This window comes from Canis aureus, chromosome 29, assembly GCF_053574225.1.
Source record: "Canis aureus isolate CA01 chromosome 29, VMU_Caureus_v.1.0, whole genome shotgun sequence".
Lineage (NCBI taxonomy): Eukaryota > Metazoa > Chordata > Mammalia > Carnivora > Canidae > Canis > Canis aureus.
The window spans coordinates 1,042,936-1,061,907 of record NC_135639.1 but is presented as its reverse complement, the minus strand read 5'-3'; the positions used below and the strand labels follow the sequence as shown (position 1 = coordinate 1,061,907).

The 18,972-nt window shown below is 65.0% G+C and overlaps 1 protein-coding gene across 27 annotated transcripts in view; it reads left to right on the top strand.

Annotated features, from left to right (window-relative positions):
* Window positions 1–17,425, top strand: part of JAKMIP3 (Janus kinase and microtubule interacting protein 3) — a 96,750-nt gene extending 79,325 nt beyond the window's left edge. For 17 of the 27 annotated variants that reach the window (XM_077877143.1, XM_077877144.1, XM_077877152.1 and 14 more), the window contains 4 exons: window positions 361–426; window positions 2,579–2,617; window positions 3,147–4,028; window positions 14,987–17,425. In XM_077877143.1, coding sequence (XP_077733269.1) covers window positions 361–426; window positions 2,579–2,617; window positions 3,147–3,308 — 267 coding nt within the window. In that variant the 3' untranslated portion in view covers window positions 3,309–4,028; window positions 14,987–17,425. Of the gene's footprint in view, window positions 1–360; window positions 427–2,547; window positions 2,618–3,146; window positions 4,029–14,986 lie in introns of those variants that run through there. The other 10 variants (XM_077877154.1, XM_077877156.1, XM_077877159.1 and 7 more) reach the window with 1 other exon arrangement.
* Window positions 17,426–18,972: the final 1,547 nt, after the last annotated feature.

Here is an 18,972-nt window from a genome sequence, read left to right as displayed (position 1 = left end):
AGTCCTCCCTGGGCCTGGCTTCGTGACCCTCGTGGCGGCTCTTGGTGCTGCTGTGGTGGCACTTGGGGAGGGCGTGAATCGGTTCCTTGGGGCTCCAGCACGTGGTTTATGATCTGAGGTTGGAGGGGGCGGGAGGAGCAGAGCGGCTGGCCGGGGAAGGCTGTGTCCAGCAGGGAAACTGAGGCGAGCCAAGCTGCCACCCTGCTCAGCCATGGCTGGCGGGCAGCGGGCGGTCTCGGGGAGAGGAGACCGCGACCTCTGTCTGCTCCGGGCCCGCGTGGCAGCGGCTCTGTGACGGTCGTCCGCCGCCTAAGTGAGCGAGCAGCTTGGGTTCTGATGTTCCCCCTTTTACCGTTGCAGAGAATTAAAGAGTTAGAGGAAAGAATAGAAGGTCAGAAGCGACAAATAAAGGAACTGGAAGAAAAGGTAACAGACACGCGGGTGTGGGGGCTTGTTTTGTCTCCTGGGTGCGCGGAGAGCTCCTGCGTGGCCGTCAGTGCGCCCTGGGGCGGGGGCGCTGGCCAACGGGGAGCGGTTCCAGGACCGAGGCCATGGCCCCGCCGGGCCACCTCGCAGGGGCCGCGTCCCGTCTCTCGCGGACTCAGTTTCCCCGCTGTAGCCCTGGGAGCTGCGCAGGGACCTCGGGTCCTTGTCGTGCTGGTGGCCGTGCTGGAGTACGGGATCTCTCCACCTTCACCAAGCAGTTGGCCTAAAAATCAAATCCCCGAAAGCCTGGGTTTCCCTCTTGAGAGCAGGCCGTCTGTGCAGCCCCGGTCTCTGGTTTCTGGTCCTTAACGCACTTCCTTGGGGGCTTAGGACACTCAGCGCCGCGTGCAGTGAGTTTGGGGCCACGCAGCTCGGGGCTCGGGGCTGGGCTGGCTGGCGCTTTTCCTGGACCCCCAGCCCTGCCAGGCATGGAGTCACAGGTGCTCTGTCCACTCACGGTGACGGCCGACGTGGGGCTCCCCAAACTCGGGTGCCCCAGAGGGAACCCTGCCTCTTGTGGGGTTCGCTCAGTTTGGGGCAGTTCTTTTTGTGATTTACGGATGTTTCCACGAGAAACACAGGGAGGCAGAGACACCGGCAGGGGGAGAGGCAGGCTCCCTGCGGGGAGCCCGATGTGGGACCCGATCCCAGGACCCCGGGGTCATGCCCTGAGCCCAAGGCACAGGCTCAACCACGGAGCCCCCCAGGCATCGCAGACTTAGGGGTGTTTTAATATCTCCGTGGTCGCGCTGATGTCCGGTTCTTGGGTCGGTCCTGCCGTGGGTGGATCTCCCCAAATGACCAGCTGCCTTCCCCACCGAGAGAGGCCGCACCTCCCTGCCTCGTCTCCCCAAGGAGCCCCCAGGGCTACACCTGCTCAGCCCAGGCCCCCCCAGGGGCAGCCCCCCCCCCCGCCCCTTCCCCGGCCTTTGCAGTGTCTGCCCAGCGGTCGTCATGGTAACTGTGCGGACCTGGGGTGCGGGGAGCGCCCTGAGCCGCCCCTAGAACCCTGCAGGGAGGAAGCAGAGAGCTGTTCCTGCAAATAGGATTTGCTTCCCTGTGGACGCTGACGCGCTGGAAGCTTCCACTGGGCCCTGGGGGGGTGGGGGTGCTCTTCTCAGGGCGCCAGCCTCACGGCACATGCGCAGTCTCTCCCCCGCAAATAAACCTGTTTCCCTTTGCGTCTTAACGCAAGAGCCCTAGTTTGTATTAACTCCTTGGATTTTAAACCCTGGACGTGAATTCCCTTGATGTGAATTCCTGGCTCCCGTGGCTCGGCCTTCCTGTCCCCGAGTGGCCCTCCCCGGCCCAACCCCACAACCCAGGGGCAGCCTCGGGCTCCCATCTCTCCAGGCTGCCAGCTCTTCGCTGGTTGGGGGCACCAGGCCTGTCCGGGCGCTGGGTTAGCCCGGCCCTCGGACATCCCGCACCAGACCCCAGCCTCAGCTCCGCAGAGGAGGGAGCAGGGGTGGCGGGTGGAGGGCGCCAAGGGGCGTGGGGGCAGCCCTGTGCTCCGGGGTTCCCCAGGATGCCCGCACCCTCCCCACCCCTAGCATCCTCCCGCCCCCCAGCATGCCCCGCACCCTTCTGGCCTTCCCCCCAGGGCACCCAGCACCTTCTCGGGGCCCCCCCAGCACCCCCCGCACCCTCCCTACCCCAGCAGGCCACCCTGCACCCTCCTGCCCCCCCAGCACACCCGGGACCCTCCTGGCCTTCCCCCCAGGACACCCAGCACCCTCTTGGGGCCCCCCAGCACCCCCCACACCCTCCCTACCCCAGCAGGCCACCCTGCACCCTCCTGCCCCCCCCAGCACACCCGGGACCCTCCTGGCCTTGCCCCCAGGATGCCCAGCACCCTCTTGGGGCCCCCCAGCACCCCCCACACCCTCCCTACCCCAGCAGGCCACCCCGCCCCCCAGCACCCACACCCCCGGCGAGCGCACCAGGCTCCGTGCCCGGGGAGGCGTCTTGTTCTGTCTGTGTCTCCTTTCCGCCAGAGCTCTACAAACTCTTTTTCTCTCTCTTCCCCTCCACGTCCCCGCCCTCCCCATCCCTTTTCAGTTTCTATTTTTGTTCTTATTTTTCTCCTTAGCTTTCATTCTGTGGTCTTAGCTCGCCTGGCCCCGACCGGGTGAGTATGTCCTGGGCTGGCGCTGGTGCAATCTGGGGACGGTCCCCGTCTAACACCCCCCACCCGGGCCCACAGGGCTGCTGTTCCAAGGCCTCCCCTGCAGCCTTGAGAGCCCTTGGGCGGCCCCAGGGCCAGGATTCGGGGGTCACAGGGCGCGAGGGAAGGAGAGGACCCCGGAGGGGGCCTTCCCCGGGGTAGAGGCCCCCATGTGCTCCGAGTCCCCGCGGCCCTCTGTCCTGTCGCGCTCCGCTGCGGCCTACGCTAACACTCGCCCAGAAGTGCCCGGGCCGCCGTGAAGCCGCTCGTGCTCCCCGTGGCGTCGTTACTGTGGCTTTGCCAGGGCCACGCGCTGCTTCTCCCCGACAGGCCTGGCCCATGCCCGGCCCTTCCCAGGCTGCGGAGAGGCTCCCCTGGGGCAGCGGCATCCCCCCTCCCCCGACCTCCCCTCCCCTCCCCCCCAGCCCCCCTCCAGCCCCTTCCTCTCCGGAGGAGCCTCCCTGACCTGTGCCCCGCGTCTCCTTTCTTCCAGCCCCCAGAGGAGCCAGACCCCTTGCCCCCAGCCGGACCAGAGAGCAGCGGGGGCCCGGGCGGCAAGATCCCACGCCCCGTCTCGTCCCTGAAGCCCCAAGAGGATCTGGTGTCTGCGGACCCCGTCCTGTCGAGGAAGAAGAGGGAGAAAGGGGGGCGTTGAGCACCTCTGAGCGGGCCACTGTCCTCTGATGAGCCAGTTTTAGAACTAGTTTTCTGACTGGGGCTCCTCTGGAAGAGGCCTGGTCTTGGCTGCCGGACCCTGGGTCCCTCCTCGGGACGCAGCCTCCCAATCCCGGTGACAGGGATGCATAAGTTCCCTGCTGAGCAGGTGCAAAGAGCCGCTTCTGTGCAGGAGCGTCCACAGCCCTACACTCCCACCTCACGGCCCCTTGATAGCGCAACACACGTCTCAGATGGACCGGTCAGAAAGGACGCAGGCAGGCACCCCACAAAATGACACCCCGAAGCCTGTGGCCGCAGAGGCGACCTTCATTCAGGGAAGCCCAGACGGGTCACGGAGGATGTTCCGAGGATGGTTCCCCCGACCCCTCGGGTGGCCTAGGAGGACCCGGTCGCTGGGGTCCTGCGCACCTGCTGGCCAACGTGTCCCTGCCTGGTTTATGACGCTGTCAGCTTGGGAACAGCGGCGGCTGCTGCCCCACCGTGCGTCAACCCCAGGCTTCCAGGCCAGCCTGAGCCGCCCGGAGCAGCGCGGTGGGACAAGAGGGCCTGGCTGTCCTGGGATGCAGAGCCCCAGGCACCGCAGAGGCCGTGGGCAGCGGCCGGCTGGGGGGGCCCGCGCTTCCCCGTGAGGCTAGGGCAGCCACGCACTGTGTCCTGCAGACACGAGAAGGGAGCCCGACATCCCGGTGACACGCAGGTAAGTGCTGCGTCCGTCCACGGGAGGCCGGGTTTCCCCTCCCCGCTGTTCGGGGCCCTCGCGTGTCACTGCCGCACCGCCTCTGGCCTCGTCAGCCTGCTTAGGGCGGCGTGGTCCCGGCGGAGATGTGGGGTGCTCCGCTGGGACCTGCCTGCAGTGGGAGCCCCGGTGTCTGTCCAGGCCAGTGGAGACCGGCGGGGCTGGCTCACGTCCCACCACCAGCCCTGCCCAGAGTCTGCCCCCCACCCCAAGGGCATCCCTGGGCGGGTCCTCAGGGTCCCTCCTGTGCTGACCCCGGGGGGCCTCCTCGCCCGGACCCAGGACACTCCCCCAGGCCCCCGAGGGTGTGCCAGTGGACGTCCCTGAGCTTCGAGGTCCGACGGTGGCCTCATCTCCTGGCGTGAAGGGCTGTCCCAAGGGCTCCAGCCCCCGCGGGGTCCACTGGCCGGCGCTGCCCCCCCCCCCCCCCTGCCTTCCAGGAGGGCCCTGCACGGCTGAGGCTGCCTTCCCGGCAGTCTCCTGAGCTGCGGTGCTTACGGGGCCTGCTGAGGTGCTGCTGGAGGCTGAGCGAGGTGCTGGGCCCCCTGGGGCCGCTCGGGGAGCCCCTCCTGGTCGGGGTCCCTGGGCCTCAGACGCCGGGGTGAAGGGGGCGCCAGGACAACGGACGCTGTTCCGCTGCCTGTTCAGAAAGGGGACGGTGATGGTCATTATCGCTCACGTAGTACGAGTGGCGCGTATTCCGTTGAAGAGGCGCGTGACGGCCTGTGGTCAGCCTGCCGCGGGCTCCGGGACACGCGTGGCCCCAGGGCCCTCCAGGGGTGCACGGGCTACGGAGCGACCTCTCAGGCATCGTGGGGCGAGCGGCCCTGGCCCAGAGACGCCCTGGGCTACACCTGCACCCACCCACACCTGCCCTGGACACCTGCGGGCCGCGGCCCCGGGCTGCCTTCCAGGGCCGGCTCTGAGCGCCGCAGCTGGCCTGTGAGCCCCGGGAGGCCCAGCAGCTCCGACCACCCCCCCCCCATGAGATCCCGTGAGCGGTGGCCCCAGGGCCAGCCCTTTCTCTGATGTTGGGAAGGAGCCGGATGGGCTGGGGCGACGCTGTGGCCCAGGGTCACTCACCCCGTGAGATGACGTCGAACGTTCATCACGGGGGATGGTAACGTCCAGCACTTGGTGACGGAGCACCTGCCGGGCTCTGCCTCCGTGGGCCGCGTCCCACCTGGTAACTACGCGGAGCAGAGGCCCCCGAGGCCGCGTGTCCCGTTTCTCCATGTGCTTCTGTGCACAGAGGTTGGCGCCTGCCAGTGGCCTCCCCGGGCCCGGTGACCCCTGCTCCCTGACGGGCCTCCCTGGGTCCCGGTGACCACGGCACCCCGATGGGCCTCCCTGGGCCCAGTGACCCCTGCTCCCCAACTGGCCTCCCTGGGCCCGTTCCTGCTGCTCCGTTCCGTTCTCTGGGGAACCCGTGCCCGTCCCGCCATCGCTTCCTCCATCCAGGTGTTCACGCCCGCACCTTTAATCCACTCTCTGGGTGACCGCCCACCGTTGCTGCTGTCCCACCTGCACCACCGAGCACCCGCCCACCCCGGCTCAGCACCTCCTGACCTGCCCCCCCCAGGGTGCTCCCGGGTCGAGCGTCCCTGCCCCAAGGAGCGCTTCCTCCTGCTGGGGGGGTGGGGGGTGTTTGGGAGCCGACCCCTTGGATAGCGGGGGGCGGGGCATGATGTCTAGGCCGCCCTTGGGGGCGCAGCGTGGAGCTACTCAGGCACCCCCACGCCCGTGCGTATTTCTGCATCTGTCACATATCCGTCCATCCATCCATCCGTCCGTCCATCTGTCCATCATCTCTCGATCCATCATCTATCTGTGGATCGTCCCTCACCTGGGATGAAGCCGTGAGTCCACAAGGTCACCCCAATCCCCGGCCGACCAGTCAGGATCCGTTCCAGCCCCATCTGTAACTCCTACCTTGGCCTCCCACGGTGCACACGCCTCGCCAGCCCGTGCACGGAGCGTGCTCACCGCTCGCCCCAAAAGGAGGCTCTGCCGACCCGGTGACCCCACACACAACCCTTTCCTCGCTGGCCCTCGGTCCCCCCAGGGTCCGTCTCTGACTCAGCCTGGCTCTGTCCCCCGCGGCGGCCGTGCTGTCCAGCGCTCAGGCCCCGCAGCTGATTTCTGCTCTAAGTCCGTGAGCTTCGGGTCTGGGCCTTGCGGCTCTCGGGGCTTTGGCACACGCGTGTGCCCCCAGTGCTGATCCAGCGCCATCCCCGCAGCCTCAACTCCCTCTGTGCCCTCTGCGGGCACCCGCCCCCACCCCTGCAGGCACCCTGTCCCACCCCACCCCTGCAGTCACTCCACCCCCACTCCTACAGTCATCCCCCCCAACCCCTGCAGTCACCCACCCCACCCCTGCAGTCATCCCCCCCACCCCTGTAGTCACCCCCACCCCTATAGTCACCCCCCACCCCTGCAGTCACCCACTCCACCCCTGCAGTCATCCCCCCACCCCTGTAGTCACTCCCCACCCCTGTAGTCACCCACCCCAACCCTTGCAGTCACCCGTCCTCACCCCTGCAGTCATTCCCCCCACCCCTGCAGTCACTCCACCCCCACCCCTGCAGGCACCCCCACCCTGCAGTCGCCCCACCCCCACCCAGCCCTTAGTGTTGGACCTAAGGAAACTGGTTCAAATCACAATTGTTTTCTCCCATGTTTCCTTCTAGATCATGTGACTTGGTGTCTGGCACTTCTATCCAAGACTGGTTCTGAGTCCATTTTTGCACATGGGGCACGGGCTGGGTCAAAGCACACATTTTGCCCGCGGTCGTCCATCCCTTGCTCCGTCCACCCCTTTGTGAAGAGCTCTTCCTCTTTTGGTGACAATCCCCAGTCCCGCTCCGTGGCCAGCCCTGTCCCGGCTCGAGTGTCCTCCCCAGCCCCGAGTCCCTGCGCACCGGGAGGCAGGGGGAGGGAGCCGCTGCCTGCTGACGCCCCTGCGCCGGCTGCACCCCTCAGCCTCATCCCCACTGGTTCCTGGGGCTGAGGCCGGGAGCAGTCCGGGGCTGCGGGGCGACACGTGTGACATGAACTGTCAGCAGACCCAGATTTACAGCCGCCAGCGAGCAGCTGGGCGCCTCCCACGCCCGGTGGTGCGTCGCTCATGCGCGGCTTCCCCGTGGGCCTCGGAGGCCGCCGAGTGGCGGTGCCGGGAGCAGGGAGCAGCCGCTGTCGCTCAGAGCACATACGTCACAGTTCCCGAGCCTTGTGCACATGTGGGCAGGAAACTTCATTTAAAAAATATGTGTATAATTTCTCCATCATGACCCAGTGGAACTTTCTTTTTTCAAATGTGTTTGTTTACGGAGCAGAAGGTAAGATGCTCATGTTTCCCCGTAGAAGGTTCATCCGAGTGAGCAGCTAGCTCCTGAGGCTTCTCGTCCCGGGGGTGGTGGCTGAGCTCACGGGATTGCTGTCCTCGGGTGCTGCTTGTCCGTCGTGGGGGCAGGGACAGGGCGCCTGCCGGGTGGTGGGGCCGCGGACGCTGGCTCCTGCCGCGCGCTGCGGGGCCCTCCTGGGCAGCCAGCCGTGTGCCTGTCGGACGTGTGCAACCTCCGACTCCCGTGAAGCCACGGCGTGGCCACACTTGTGTGTCAGAGCGAGCCCGCGTGGAGGTCACTGCTGCTGCAGTCGTGTTGGGCCCGGGACCGGCTCACGTCACACTCCGGCCAGCGGCCTGGGGATGGGCCGGCCGTGCTCCGTGGTTTGTAAGGTCTGTGGACACGCGGGCTCCCAGCCACAGCCGGGTCTCCCGGGGCGGGGCGCTGCCCTGCGCGGCGCTTTGGGGCAGACACGTGTTTGTAAAGGGCCGCGTTACCGTCTTGTAAGTCCTCACACAGGGAGGCATCGTGCTTCCCGCGGTCGTGTGGACGCGCGCTGTGCTTGTTACCCCCGTGCTGGGCCTCGCGCGTGCGTGTGCGGGACCGCTTGTGCGTGTCTGACCTCTTCCTGGGTCTTTCCGGGGGCGCTTGGCGCTTGCTCTTGTGCAGCTCGTTACTGTGGGAGATGCTTCGGGGTGACCCCCAGGAGTCGCGACGCCGGGCCCGCGGGGCCCAGATGCTCAGCCTGAGGAGGCCCTGCCGGACTCTCTCCTGGCTCGGGTTGGGTTCAGAGCAGTTTGTTTTTGCTCTTCGCTTAGAATCCCGTCTGTACCGCGTTGTGTAAGGTTTTCTCTGACCATCTGAGGCGGAAATTGAAGAGGCGGCGTGCAGCCAGCGGCCCCCCCTCCGCTCCCCTCGGTGCTCTGCTGCCCCGTCCATTCCTCCCGCCCGGCTCAGGGCCTGCAGCCAGCCGGCCGGCCATCCGGAATGTCGCCATCTCAGGGAGAGCGGTCGTGGATCTCACCGGAACGACCGTGAAGCCATCGGGAACAGACGCCGGGATAGCGAAGTCCGCGTCAGAGGGGGTGTCTCCTTCCCGGGCTGAGAGCAGCTGCTTCGGCCTCGAGTGGAAACAAACTGAGAACCGATGGAGAAGGAGGCATAAAGTGTGTGCACGGGTGTGAGCCCCTGTGCATGCCTGTGTACTCTGCGTGTGGGTGGAGTGTGTGCACGGTGAGTGTGCACTGTGTGTAGTTGTGCATTGAGTGTGCTGTGGGTGTGTTCTGTGTGTGCAGTGTGTGTGTACAGTGTGTTGTGTGTGCTCTCTGTGTGCACCGTGTAGGTTCTGTGTGTGCATTGTGTGTGCTCTGTGTTCTGTGCATACACTGTGGTGTGTGCACTGTTTGTATTGTGTGTGCACTGTGTATGCTGTATGTGTGCACTGTGGGTGTGCACTGTGTATTGCGCGTGCACCGTGTGTGTTGTGCGTGCACCGTGTGTGTTGTGCATGTGCCGTGTGTGTTCCATGTGTGCACTGTGTGTGGTGTGTGTGTGTCTGTGCATCTGTGCAGTTGGGTGAGCGTGTGGTCAGGCGGAGACCTAGGAGCCCGGGCAGCGGGGAGGGTGGCCCAGGGGGAGGGTGCGTGTACAGGTTGTGTAGCTCATGCGTGTGGACGAGCACCCTCCTCTCCGGCAGGGGCAGGACTGGATGGCTTCTAGGAGCCCTCTGGCCGTTCCCTGGGGGCCAAGCTCCAGGCCCTGGTGACTCGGGGCTGATGTGGATTTGGGGGGGCCCTGGGTGCTCGGGTGGTGGGAAGGCGGGCGGTGCTGTCCGTGCAGTCCTGGCCGGTCCCCGTACGTGACCACAGCCCTGGAAGCCGCCTGCGCTGCGCCCCTGCCCCGCCGTGACCCCCAGCTGTCGCACTGTGTGTGATAACCGGGGCAGGGCCTTATGGGGGGGCCACCGGCTGAGCGGGAGGGAAGCCCAGCACTTGGGGACCGTGGTGCCTTGTCACCCTGCGCTTCCGCCACCCCCCCAGGGCCGAGGCCGGATCCTCGTGTGTCCCTGAGAACTCGGTGGCCGGGCTGTGGGTCCAGCGCCCTCGTGGCACCCGCTCTAGGCTTGGGGACCGGGCGCCTGGCCCTGCAGCAGCCTGGTGCTGCCCCCCTGCCACGGACGCCACGAGGGGCTGGACGGGCCGCATGGAGGAGGAGGTGAGAAGCAGAGGGCCGGGGCCTTGCAGCCCAGCGCCCTGTGCCCGCCTGCCCAGCTGTGGGTCGCAGGGGCCGCTCCCGGGTGCTGCCGGGTGTCGGGGGACCGGAGAGCACTGCGCCTGCTGCCCGCGGCCCGAGCCAGCCGGAGCTGTTGCGGAGGAGCAGCGCCCTCCGGCCAGCCTGCCTGACCCCTTGTCCTGCTGCTGCCCACGCCGGTTCCACGGGCCCCACTCCTGCCCCCCGCACCCACCCCGCCTCCTATTCTCACCCAGACAGGCGGCTCGGCCGTGGCTCTCCCTGCCCCCCAGGGCTCCCTCTGGCTTGGCCTGCTCCGGGGACCCCACCTGCCCGCCCAGGGGACCCCGGCCCTGCGGGCTCCGGGCCGATGCTCTGGCTCTCTGGAGAAGGGGGCTCGGCAGGCACGGGCCCTTCCACTCCCTCGGCCGCTGCCCTGCATGCTCCTCCACGGCCAGACTTCACCCCTGGGCACCGGGATGGGGCTCAGGGTCCCGGGGACTGGGGGAGGTTGGTCCTGAGGGGCCGGGGCCTCGCGTGCATTAGAGGCTCCATCCGAGACACGTGGCCAGTGTGGACAGACAGGGGGTGGCTTGGGGGGCTCCTCTGGGGCCTCTGGCTTCGTCCAGCCCGTGAGGGAGACAGGAAGGGTCTGGACACGGTGAGGCCAGGGCCCCGCCACCTGGCAGGGCTCCTCCGTGATTTCAGGTCTGTGGCCAGTGGAGCCCCGGCCGTGCACCCCCCCACCCGCCGCGAGCTTCAGGGCCGCTTCCAGATGTGCAGGGTGGACTGAATGGGGCAGGGGGGTGAGAAGTAGTGCCAGGGCAGTCCCAGACACCCCAGATGAGGGGTGTCCCGTCCCCTGTGCCCCCTGGCTCCCTGCCTGCCTCCACTCTGGCTGCGCCATCCGTCTCTGCTGGCTCTGCACCCGGGCCCCCCTTGGCCAGTCAGTGTGGTTTGCCCGCTTGCCAGGGTCCTCGGGGTCAGTGGTGCAGGGTCCCCATCGGGCCCAGCGGACTGAGGCTGTTGGAGAGGAGGCAGGACCTCGCCTCCCCAGAAATGGCCTCCCAGCCTGAGGGAACCCATGGCCACAGCCCACCCCAGAGTGCCCGGTTCCAGGGTGGAGTCCCACAGATGCTGAGGCCATGGGCCATGGGGGGCTCAGTGGGGCCCCATGAGCCTCGGGACCACGGGCCTGGGACCACACAGACCTGGGACCCTACGGGCCTGGGACCCCACAGACCTAGGACCCTATGGGCCTTGGACCCCATGGGCCTCAGACCCCATGGGCCTCGCAGCCCACAGACCTGGGACCCCACGAGCGTCAGGACCCATGGGCCTCGGAGCCCACGCTGAGAACTGAGTTTCTGCAGGGGAGGGGCCTCCATGGGTACCGCTGAGCCCCCGGGGTTGGGGCTGCGAGCAGACCGCTTTCTACCTTGGCTGCGTGTGACGTCGTCTTGGGTCTGAATTTCCTAAAGTGACACTGTGGCGTGCTCTGGGACTTATGGCCTCCAGCGCGTCTGCGGGGGCTCGGGGGAGGCTGCCCTCAGGAGACCCAGCAGGCCCAGGTCGGGTCCCGCCGCTGCACTGAGTCACGCGGCCACAGCAGGTGAGGTGACCTCTGTCCAGCTGGGCCTCCTCGCGGCGGGGGAGTCAAGTGACGCGTTGTACGGGTCCCGGTTCCCCGGAGCCCCAGACCCGGCAGGAGGTGTGTGTCCGTGTGTCTCTGTCCGTCTGTGGAGAGGGAATGAGTGTACGACCTGGTCTCGCAGCTGCGGGGCTGAGCTGTCCAGAGACCCGCGCCCGGCAGGCTGCGGACCAGGGGGCCCACGGGTGCAGAGGCCGCCCAAGTCCACAGGCCTGAGGGCCCGGAGAGCCGACGCTGGAGACTCCTGTCCGGGGAGCCCGGTCGGCCCACGCCTGAGAGCGGGAGAAGGCCCACGTCCCGGCTCAGGGCAGGAGGTCCCCTCTTGCTCAGCACTTCCGTTCTCGTCACGCCTTCGACTGATCGCACGAGGCCCACCCGCACGGGCTGCATTCGGCTTTACTCGCTTGTGGATTCGGATGCTCGTCTCCGCCGGGAGCACCCTCACCCACTGCCACGCCCCGGGTAATGCCGGCAAATGTCTGGGCGCCGGTGGCCCATCGAGGTCACGCGTGACACTAACCCCCGCAGCATTCGCGAGCCCTGGGGCCGCCCCTCACCTGTGACAGGGCCGCGGCCTTCCTCGTGTGCTTACCAGGCAGCCGCGGAGTCAAAGCCGCAGGAGGACACCCGGAGCAGGGCGCCGTGTGAGTGTGGGTGGCCCCGAGGGCGAGCCCGGGGTCTCCGAGGGGACAGAGCGGCCAGGGTGGGGGGACAGCCGGGCTGGCGCCGGGCGCGTGTGCGAGGTTATGGGAAGGCCCTGCGGGGAGCCAGGAGCAGGGGAGCCTGGCCAGGGCGTCTATGTCTCGATACTTACCCCCATCGGAGCCTTGGGGGGAAGACCTTGGCCCCGAGCAGAGTGAGCTCCGAGCTCACGTGGACGGGCTCTGGTTTCCGCGGGCCACTCTGGTCTGCGGCCCAGGGAGCAGGGCCCGGGCCGCCCGGTGACCGTGGGGCCAGCGCTCGCCCACCCCCGGGCCGGCGTTCCTGGGTTGTGCGGTTTCCGCGGGCCTGGGCCCTCCCCTGCGCTGCCATCTGCGGCTGGCGCCCGTCCCGGGGGCTCCTCCGACCCCAGGAAGACGTCGTCTCTCCTTGCCAACAGCTTTCTGTTTCCCGACAGTGGGGATCCCGGCGGGAGTTCCCGGCACAAACACAGATGGCGGGAGCCTGTTCTGCGGGCTCTGTTTTGGCATTAATCACTACGCTGTTTCCTAACCCGCACGTGCGGGTCCGTGCGCGAGTTACGGGTGGCGTCCCCCGTGGGCTCCCCAGCGCTGGGCCCGCTCCGCGGCTGTCGGCCGGGTGCCCCCGTGACAGTGCCCTGCTGCCCGCGGGGCCCCCTCGTGTCCTTCCCCCGTCCCGTGCTCGTCGTCGTACTTACGCAGCGAATGCTGCTCGTGACCTCGGTTATCAGCTCATTCCTGTGTTTCGTCGCTGACCCTCAGCGCGGCCCGATGTGAAGGTTCAGTCCATGTCTCCCTCGTCCGCTCCTCACCCCCATCACCCCCATCACCCCCATCACCCCCATCGCAGTCTGTGCACCAGACTCCGCCCCCCGGGCCCGGAGCTGCTGGGGGGGCCCACCCTGTGCTACGAGCGCCTCCCACGTCCCCCGTCTCTCCTGCCACCTGGTCTAACCCGCGTTACCGTCCCTGGACCGGGCTCTTCTGTGACCTGTGAGCCCCTCGGGGAGCTGCGTGTGGCAGAGGTGTCCCGGCTGGCTCACTGTGGAACCCCCGCGCGGCCCGTGTGGACGCTCAAGGGGGACCTGGCCCCCAGGACACACTCAGATACGTATTGGCCGCGTGAAGAACCGGATAAATGAACGGCTGCTCATGGAGGCCAGTCTCCCTCGGTCCCCGGGGGTGGGAAGCAGAGTGTTCAGGGTCTCCAGGAGGACCCACATGCTCTGCGACTCCCAGGATGCTTGGGTCCCAGCACCGGAACCACCGTGGCTGAGATTTAGGTCAGCGATGTAATCAGGATACGCAGCTGGACCCGGACAGAGTCCGGAGGGGATCCTGAAGCCCATTTCCTGGGGTCTCTGCCTCCCACGGGGGCCGCTGCAGCCGTCTGTGTGCAGCGTTTGTCCAGGGACATCTGTTTGAGACTCGGAGTTTAGGGGTTTTGTTGGGGCCACCCATTTGGGCAGCCCCCATGCGTGGAAATGTCAGGCCCTCAGGAGGAAACAGGTGTTTGCCACAAAGTACGCCCTTTCGTACAAGCCGTCAAGGCCAGTCCACCAGCACCACCTTGTCACCCGGGGACAGTTTCACAGGCGACGCTCCCGAGGCCAGTCGAGGGCTGACCTTGCAGGCTCCGCCCCTGCTCCACCCTCGCTCTGGGCTGGGGGCCTGGTGGGCAGTGCCCCGTGGGGCCGTGAGACCACGGTCACAGCCACGAGGTGATCTCACACTCACCTGTCTTGTGCTTTTATGACTCCTGCTTCGATGAGCTCGTGGGCTGCAGGGACGGTCAGGAAGTTGGGTCCCAGCCAGAGAAGGGACGTGTGGGGACACCGTTCCCCCCGAGGAGTTGGGCCTGGGGGCAGGAGGCATTTGGGAAGCCTGGAATCCCGAGAGCAGATCCGTGCCTGCGCGTGTGTGTGCGTGTGCGCGTGAGTGTGGGCGCAGAGCTGTGCTCACGGACGAGGGCAGAGTCACCCCTCCCGGAGGGAGCAGCGAACGGTGAATGTTAGCAAAGTAGGGCCGGGCCGGCTCAGGAAAGGGAATCAAGTGACCACAGGCGACCAGATGCCGTTGTCTTGTTCCTTCCATTTGGGGGAGTGACTTTTTAGGATTCTGTGTGTTATTTTCAATGAGATGTTTTCTGTTTGCGTGTGTGAGGTTCATGCCGCAGCCGGTTACTGTGTGTCTGGGAGAAGCAGTGCCTGGGGTGGGAGGGCAGGCGGGCAGGCGGGCAGGGCCCCTGGCTCTGGTCGGCCGAGAACTGTGACTTGGCGGGTGCCTGTTCTCCGGGAGCCTCAGCTTTTCTGTCTGCAAAATGGGAGGGCTGGTCCGGCCGGCCCCTTCACCTCTGGGTGCTTTGGGGGGAACCTACTTAGATACGAATCCGATCGAAGGGACAAGGAACAATGCGTCACTCTAATTGTCCAGAGGTTCCCGCTGGGACGTGTGCGGCCTGGGCCGTGAGTGTGTGTGTCTCCCGCCCGTTACATTTCCTTTCTGCTTTGGGGGGGGCTTCCTACTTAGAAGGTAGATTAGAAACCCCAAACCGAGAGAATCCTCTGCAGCATCTCCTAGACTCGGAACGTGTGGGGTTTCTAACATGTGCGAGCCCAGGGGTCCTGCCCTGGGTGCCCCCCCTCGTCCCCACCCCCACCCCCACCCCAATCCCCCGTGTGGAGGAGCCCGAGCTGCTCCTTCATGACCCGTTCCAAGCAGTAAAGGCGGGAGAGGTAAAAGGAAGAATCAGTACCTAGTAGAGGCCTCCTCCCGGCTGCGGAATGGGAGGACGTGGACACTGGGTATCCGGGTGGGCAGCTCCCCCTATGTGGCGAGGGAGGCGCTGTGGCTGGTGCTGGAGCCACTGTGGTCTCACTGTCCACGTGCAGAGCCCACGCTCCATCAGCGCCCTCGCCCGGGGCACCTCTCCAGACCCCCCACTGCGAGCCTTGCCCCGCGAGGGCCTCGGAGGGCTCCCGCTAGAATAAAGCTTTTGTCTTCGCTCTTTTTCAGAAAGGACACGGCACATGGATGAAGCCCGTTTTAAGCCTGAGGTCCCTCGCTGCCGGGTGCTCTGGCCCACAGCCCAGGGACGTCTGCCAGCACTCGGACACAGCCCGACTCCCGGGCGGGAAGTGGCGCTTCCATCGACCCTGCACCCTGGTGGTGCAAGGTGTGTGTGTGTGTGCGCGTGCGCGTGCATGTGCGTGAGTCCCTGTGTATGCACTCGTGCATGCTCAACCAGGAGACGAGATCTTAGCTCTTTTGAGACACCTGGAAGTTGACGTGCTGGGTGGGGACACCTGCAGCCAGGGGAGAATGTGACCGACGAATGGCACAGTATGAAGGGAAAGCAGACTGCGTTTCTGAGGGTCTGGAGGGAGGGCCGCCTGGTCTGCGAGCGTCAGGATCATTTTGTGTCTGCGTCTGAAGACGTGTTCAACTGTGGTGCGGACGACCGACGCCAGACCAGGCTCGATGCCCCAGGTTGAAATCGGGAGAAAGCTTACGGGGTCAGACGGGTCTGCTTCTCCGTAGCGGGGGCGGGATTTCTGCTGGGCAGTGGGGGGTTGCTCCCTTAACCGACACTCGCCCGGGAAGGACCGTCCTTCCTGTGGTCACGAGAGCCGCAGTGACTCACTCACTTGGGCAAGATACGGGCAGGCCCACTGCTTCTCTAGCTGAGGCTGCTGCTGGGGTTTGCAGGTCAGATCCGAGATCTTGTTTCACCCTCTGCATAGTCCTGTCTCATTCCAATGACTCCATCTTCCCGGCACACGTTGTGTTCGGAGCTGACTGGCCAACAGTGGCCTTGATAGAGCCTCAAAGCCCCCGCGGGGCTCTGGAGCTGGGTGGAGCGTGTGACGTAGGTGTCCAGAAACTCCGTGTGGGGAGGCGCTGTGGGGTTGTCTCCTGTGGGGACCCAGCAGTAGCAGCCGAACGGGCTGGCCGTTCAGGAGCTGACGATGTGCACTTGAAACCCAAATTCACGTCCCCTGTGTGCATTTGCATCATCATGATTTTGCATGTTGTACATACATGTGTCTGGAGCTCTTCCCAGGCCGTCCGCACACTTGCCAGACACTCTTATCACAGCTCTGTAGTCTGAAAAGGGTGTTCTGTGCGGGACAGAGAAGCACGTAGATCTGGACCGGTGCTTGTGTGAAGCTGTTGTTTGAGTGTAAAAGTACATAGTGAAAATGGCTCAGTGAACTAATATTCCATGTACCAAGCTGCATTTGTACCCTTGCCATGTTCCTGTGAGAAGCCCACATGTAGCTGCAATGCCCGTTCCTCTCCTTGGAGATCACTCTTTCTATTCATGTGTCGTAGGCACCTTCTTTTCATCTGATTATAAAATCCAGCATTTCAGGACTGGGCTTTTGCCAAAAAAGCAAGCAAGAAAGCAAATATGAGCGTTTGTCACTGATTTCCTGCTAGTCCACTGGGCATCTGAAGAATTCAAGTGTGTTAAAATCACAAGGTTTTTTTTAAGCCCTGGAGCATGCCCTTTATGCTAAACCAGTGGGCTGCATTGAATTTCCTGAAAGTATCTGGGCTCTGTTACTGCAAAAACTCCTCAAACAGAGGAAGTCTGTGTGTCAATGCCACTCTCTCATGGGACAAGAGGAGGGACCAGAAGTTGCCAGAAATGTTTGTTGTGTAAACCAAGATGTGGACATGTGTGCAGCGTAACAATTATCAACACGATCGCACTGTGTACACAATACCCAGAACCACCGATGTTTTCGTTTTGTCTACACTAGAAATCCATGTAAATTGCAGCTCCCTGGTTGACACGGATGTGCGAGTGTGTGCACCTCATTTCCACATTTCCACGGTCTGGAGTCCCAGCTGCTGAAGGGCGGTGGCTCTTCCTCAATAGTGCTCTGCTCTTGCAGAACCCGTAGCCTTCGGGACACCCCGCGTGCCTTACACGGCTTGTCAACACCGCGCTGGATATCAGGAATCGGAGGGTGTGCCGGGAGTGGGTTTGGAGGCATCGTGACGTCAGTCCACACTTACCATCACCCCATCACTGAAACCTTAAGATGGATTGTGTGTTTTAACACAGTAATGGATTTACATTTAGGCTCAGGAAAATCAAGTTGTAAATATGTGTATCAAATCATCTATTTGTTTACTGTATTTTAAAAAGCTTTATTGTAAATTTATGCAAAAATGAACTAGGACTTGTTTTATCGTGGCAACACGCCAGCCAGTATCTGTGTCCTCTGAAGCAGCTCCTTACTAACCACACTCTAAACATGTGATATTCTGTTCCGTGCTAAACAGTATTCACAGGCCTGAAATAGGTTTGTATGGTGGTCAACTACAAAATTTTGCACATATTTTTGTATTGTGATTCCTATGATATATACCAGAGAATTTTTACTCATTTGTAAATTATTGTACAGTTTTAATAAAAAAAATGTTTTAAATCTTAAGATATCCAAGTTCCGCTCTTCCCAAGGCACTCAAGTCTGGACATAGTGGCTACGCTGGCCACTTCTGTGTTCCGCCTCTGTTCTCTGATGCCGTGTTCCACCAGGAAGGGAACCTGGTGCTCCCGCGTGCTGGGGAGGGGAGCCGGGGGTCTTACCCGCAGCCCCCTCCTGCCTCATGCAAAATCGCCTGGAAGATGGGCTCTGGAGCCGCCTGGCCCCACCTGGCTGAGGTCAGCCACCAGGCCGGCTTCCTCCTGTAGCTCTTTACCAAGTGAGACGTGGAAGAGAACACTGAAGTTTAGAAAAGTAAAAGAATTTCTGCGAATGAATGAGGAGGACACTTGGCACCACATTTCACTTGCCTTCGACTTCGCACAGGTAAGTAGAGGCCGTTTTATGGATCGCCTTGGGGGGGGGGAGCGGAAACCAGGGGTGGGCCGGCGGGCGGCGAGTTGCTGGTGTAGCTCTGCAGCGATGCTCCTGCGGCACCCGCGCGTGTCCTCCCGGCAGCTCCCCTTGTCCAAACTTCTATTTCGAAATGGTGGCTGAGAGGACAGAACTCAGAGGCTGCGATGTCGTTTGTCGTTTCCTTAAAAGTCAATCTCTATGCGGTTTGACAGCCGGTCAGACTCCTCCCGTGGCTGTGGCCGTGGCCATGGGCGGGCTGAGTCCCTCTGCCAGTCTCACCCCAGAGCCTTGAACGCCGCCTTAAGGGCGGTCAGGAGCGGCTCTCCTGGGTGCACCCCCCACCGACCCTCCCCACTTGCAAACCTTTTGGGAGTCACAGCCTCCTCGCGGGGCGTGGGATCCCCTGCGGGCCGGGGCTGTGCCCGGAGCTCCGACATGCAGTGATCTCTTCGGTGCGTGCCCCTGCCCCCTGCCCCCTGCCCTAGGGCGGGAGCCGGGCACCCTGCACTTGGGCTGCACTTGGGCCGCACGAAGGCGCAGGCCCGGCGCGTTCAGCACCCCCTGCGCGGACAGCGCCAGGCCCTCGCGGGCAGGGGAGGGGCGGGGAGGGGCGGGGAGGGGCGGGGAGGGGGCAGGGGCCGGGCTGGCCCTCCCCAGGCCCCGCTCTCCTCTCCCCCTCCCCGAGGGGCCGGGACTAAGCCGCCCTGAGGGTCCCCGGGCCCCAGCCCGCGCTCGGGGTCTCGGCCCGCCTCGTCCTCCGCCCCTTCTGGGTCTGGGTCCCCCCAGCGCGTCCCCGTGTCCGCAGCGTCCGGGCCGCGGGGGGAGCAGCCGCCAGCTCCGGGAGCGCAAACACCGCCCCGCGCTCGGTGCGGCCCGGGCCTCGGATGCAGAGGAGCCCGGGCTCGGTCAGGGGCGTCCTGGGGGGAGTCGGGCCCCGCGGCCCCGGTTCGGTCCCGGGCGCTGGGTGCTCCGGGTCACCCGGGAGGCGGCGGCGGCCGCGGGGCAGGGGCGAGGCCGGGCCCGGCAGGACTGCGCGGGGCTCCCCGTCCTGGTTCCCCTGGTTCCCGGGGCGCAGAGCCCCTCCCTCCCCACCCCGCGCAGCGCGCGTCCGCGAGTGCAGCGAGGCCCGGGGCGCAGGGATCC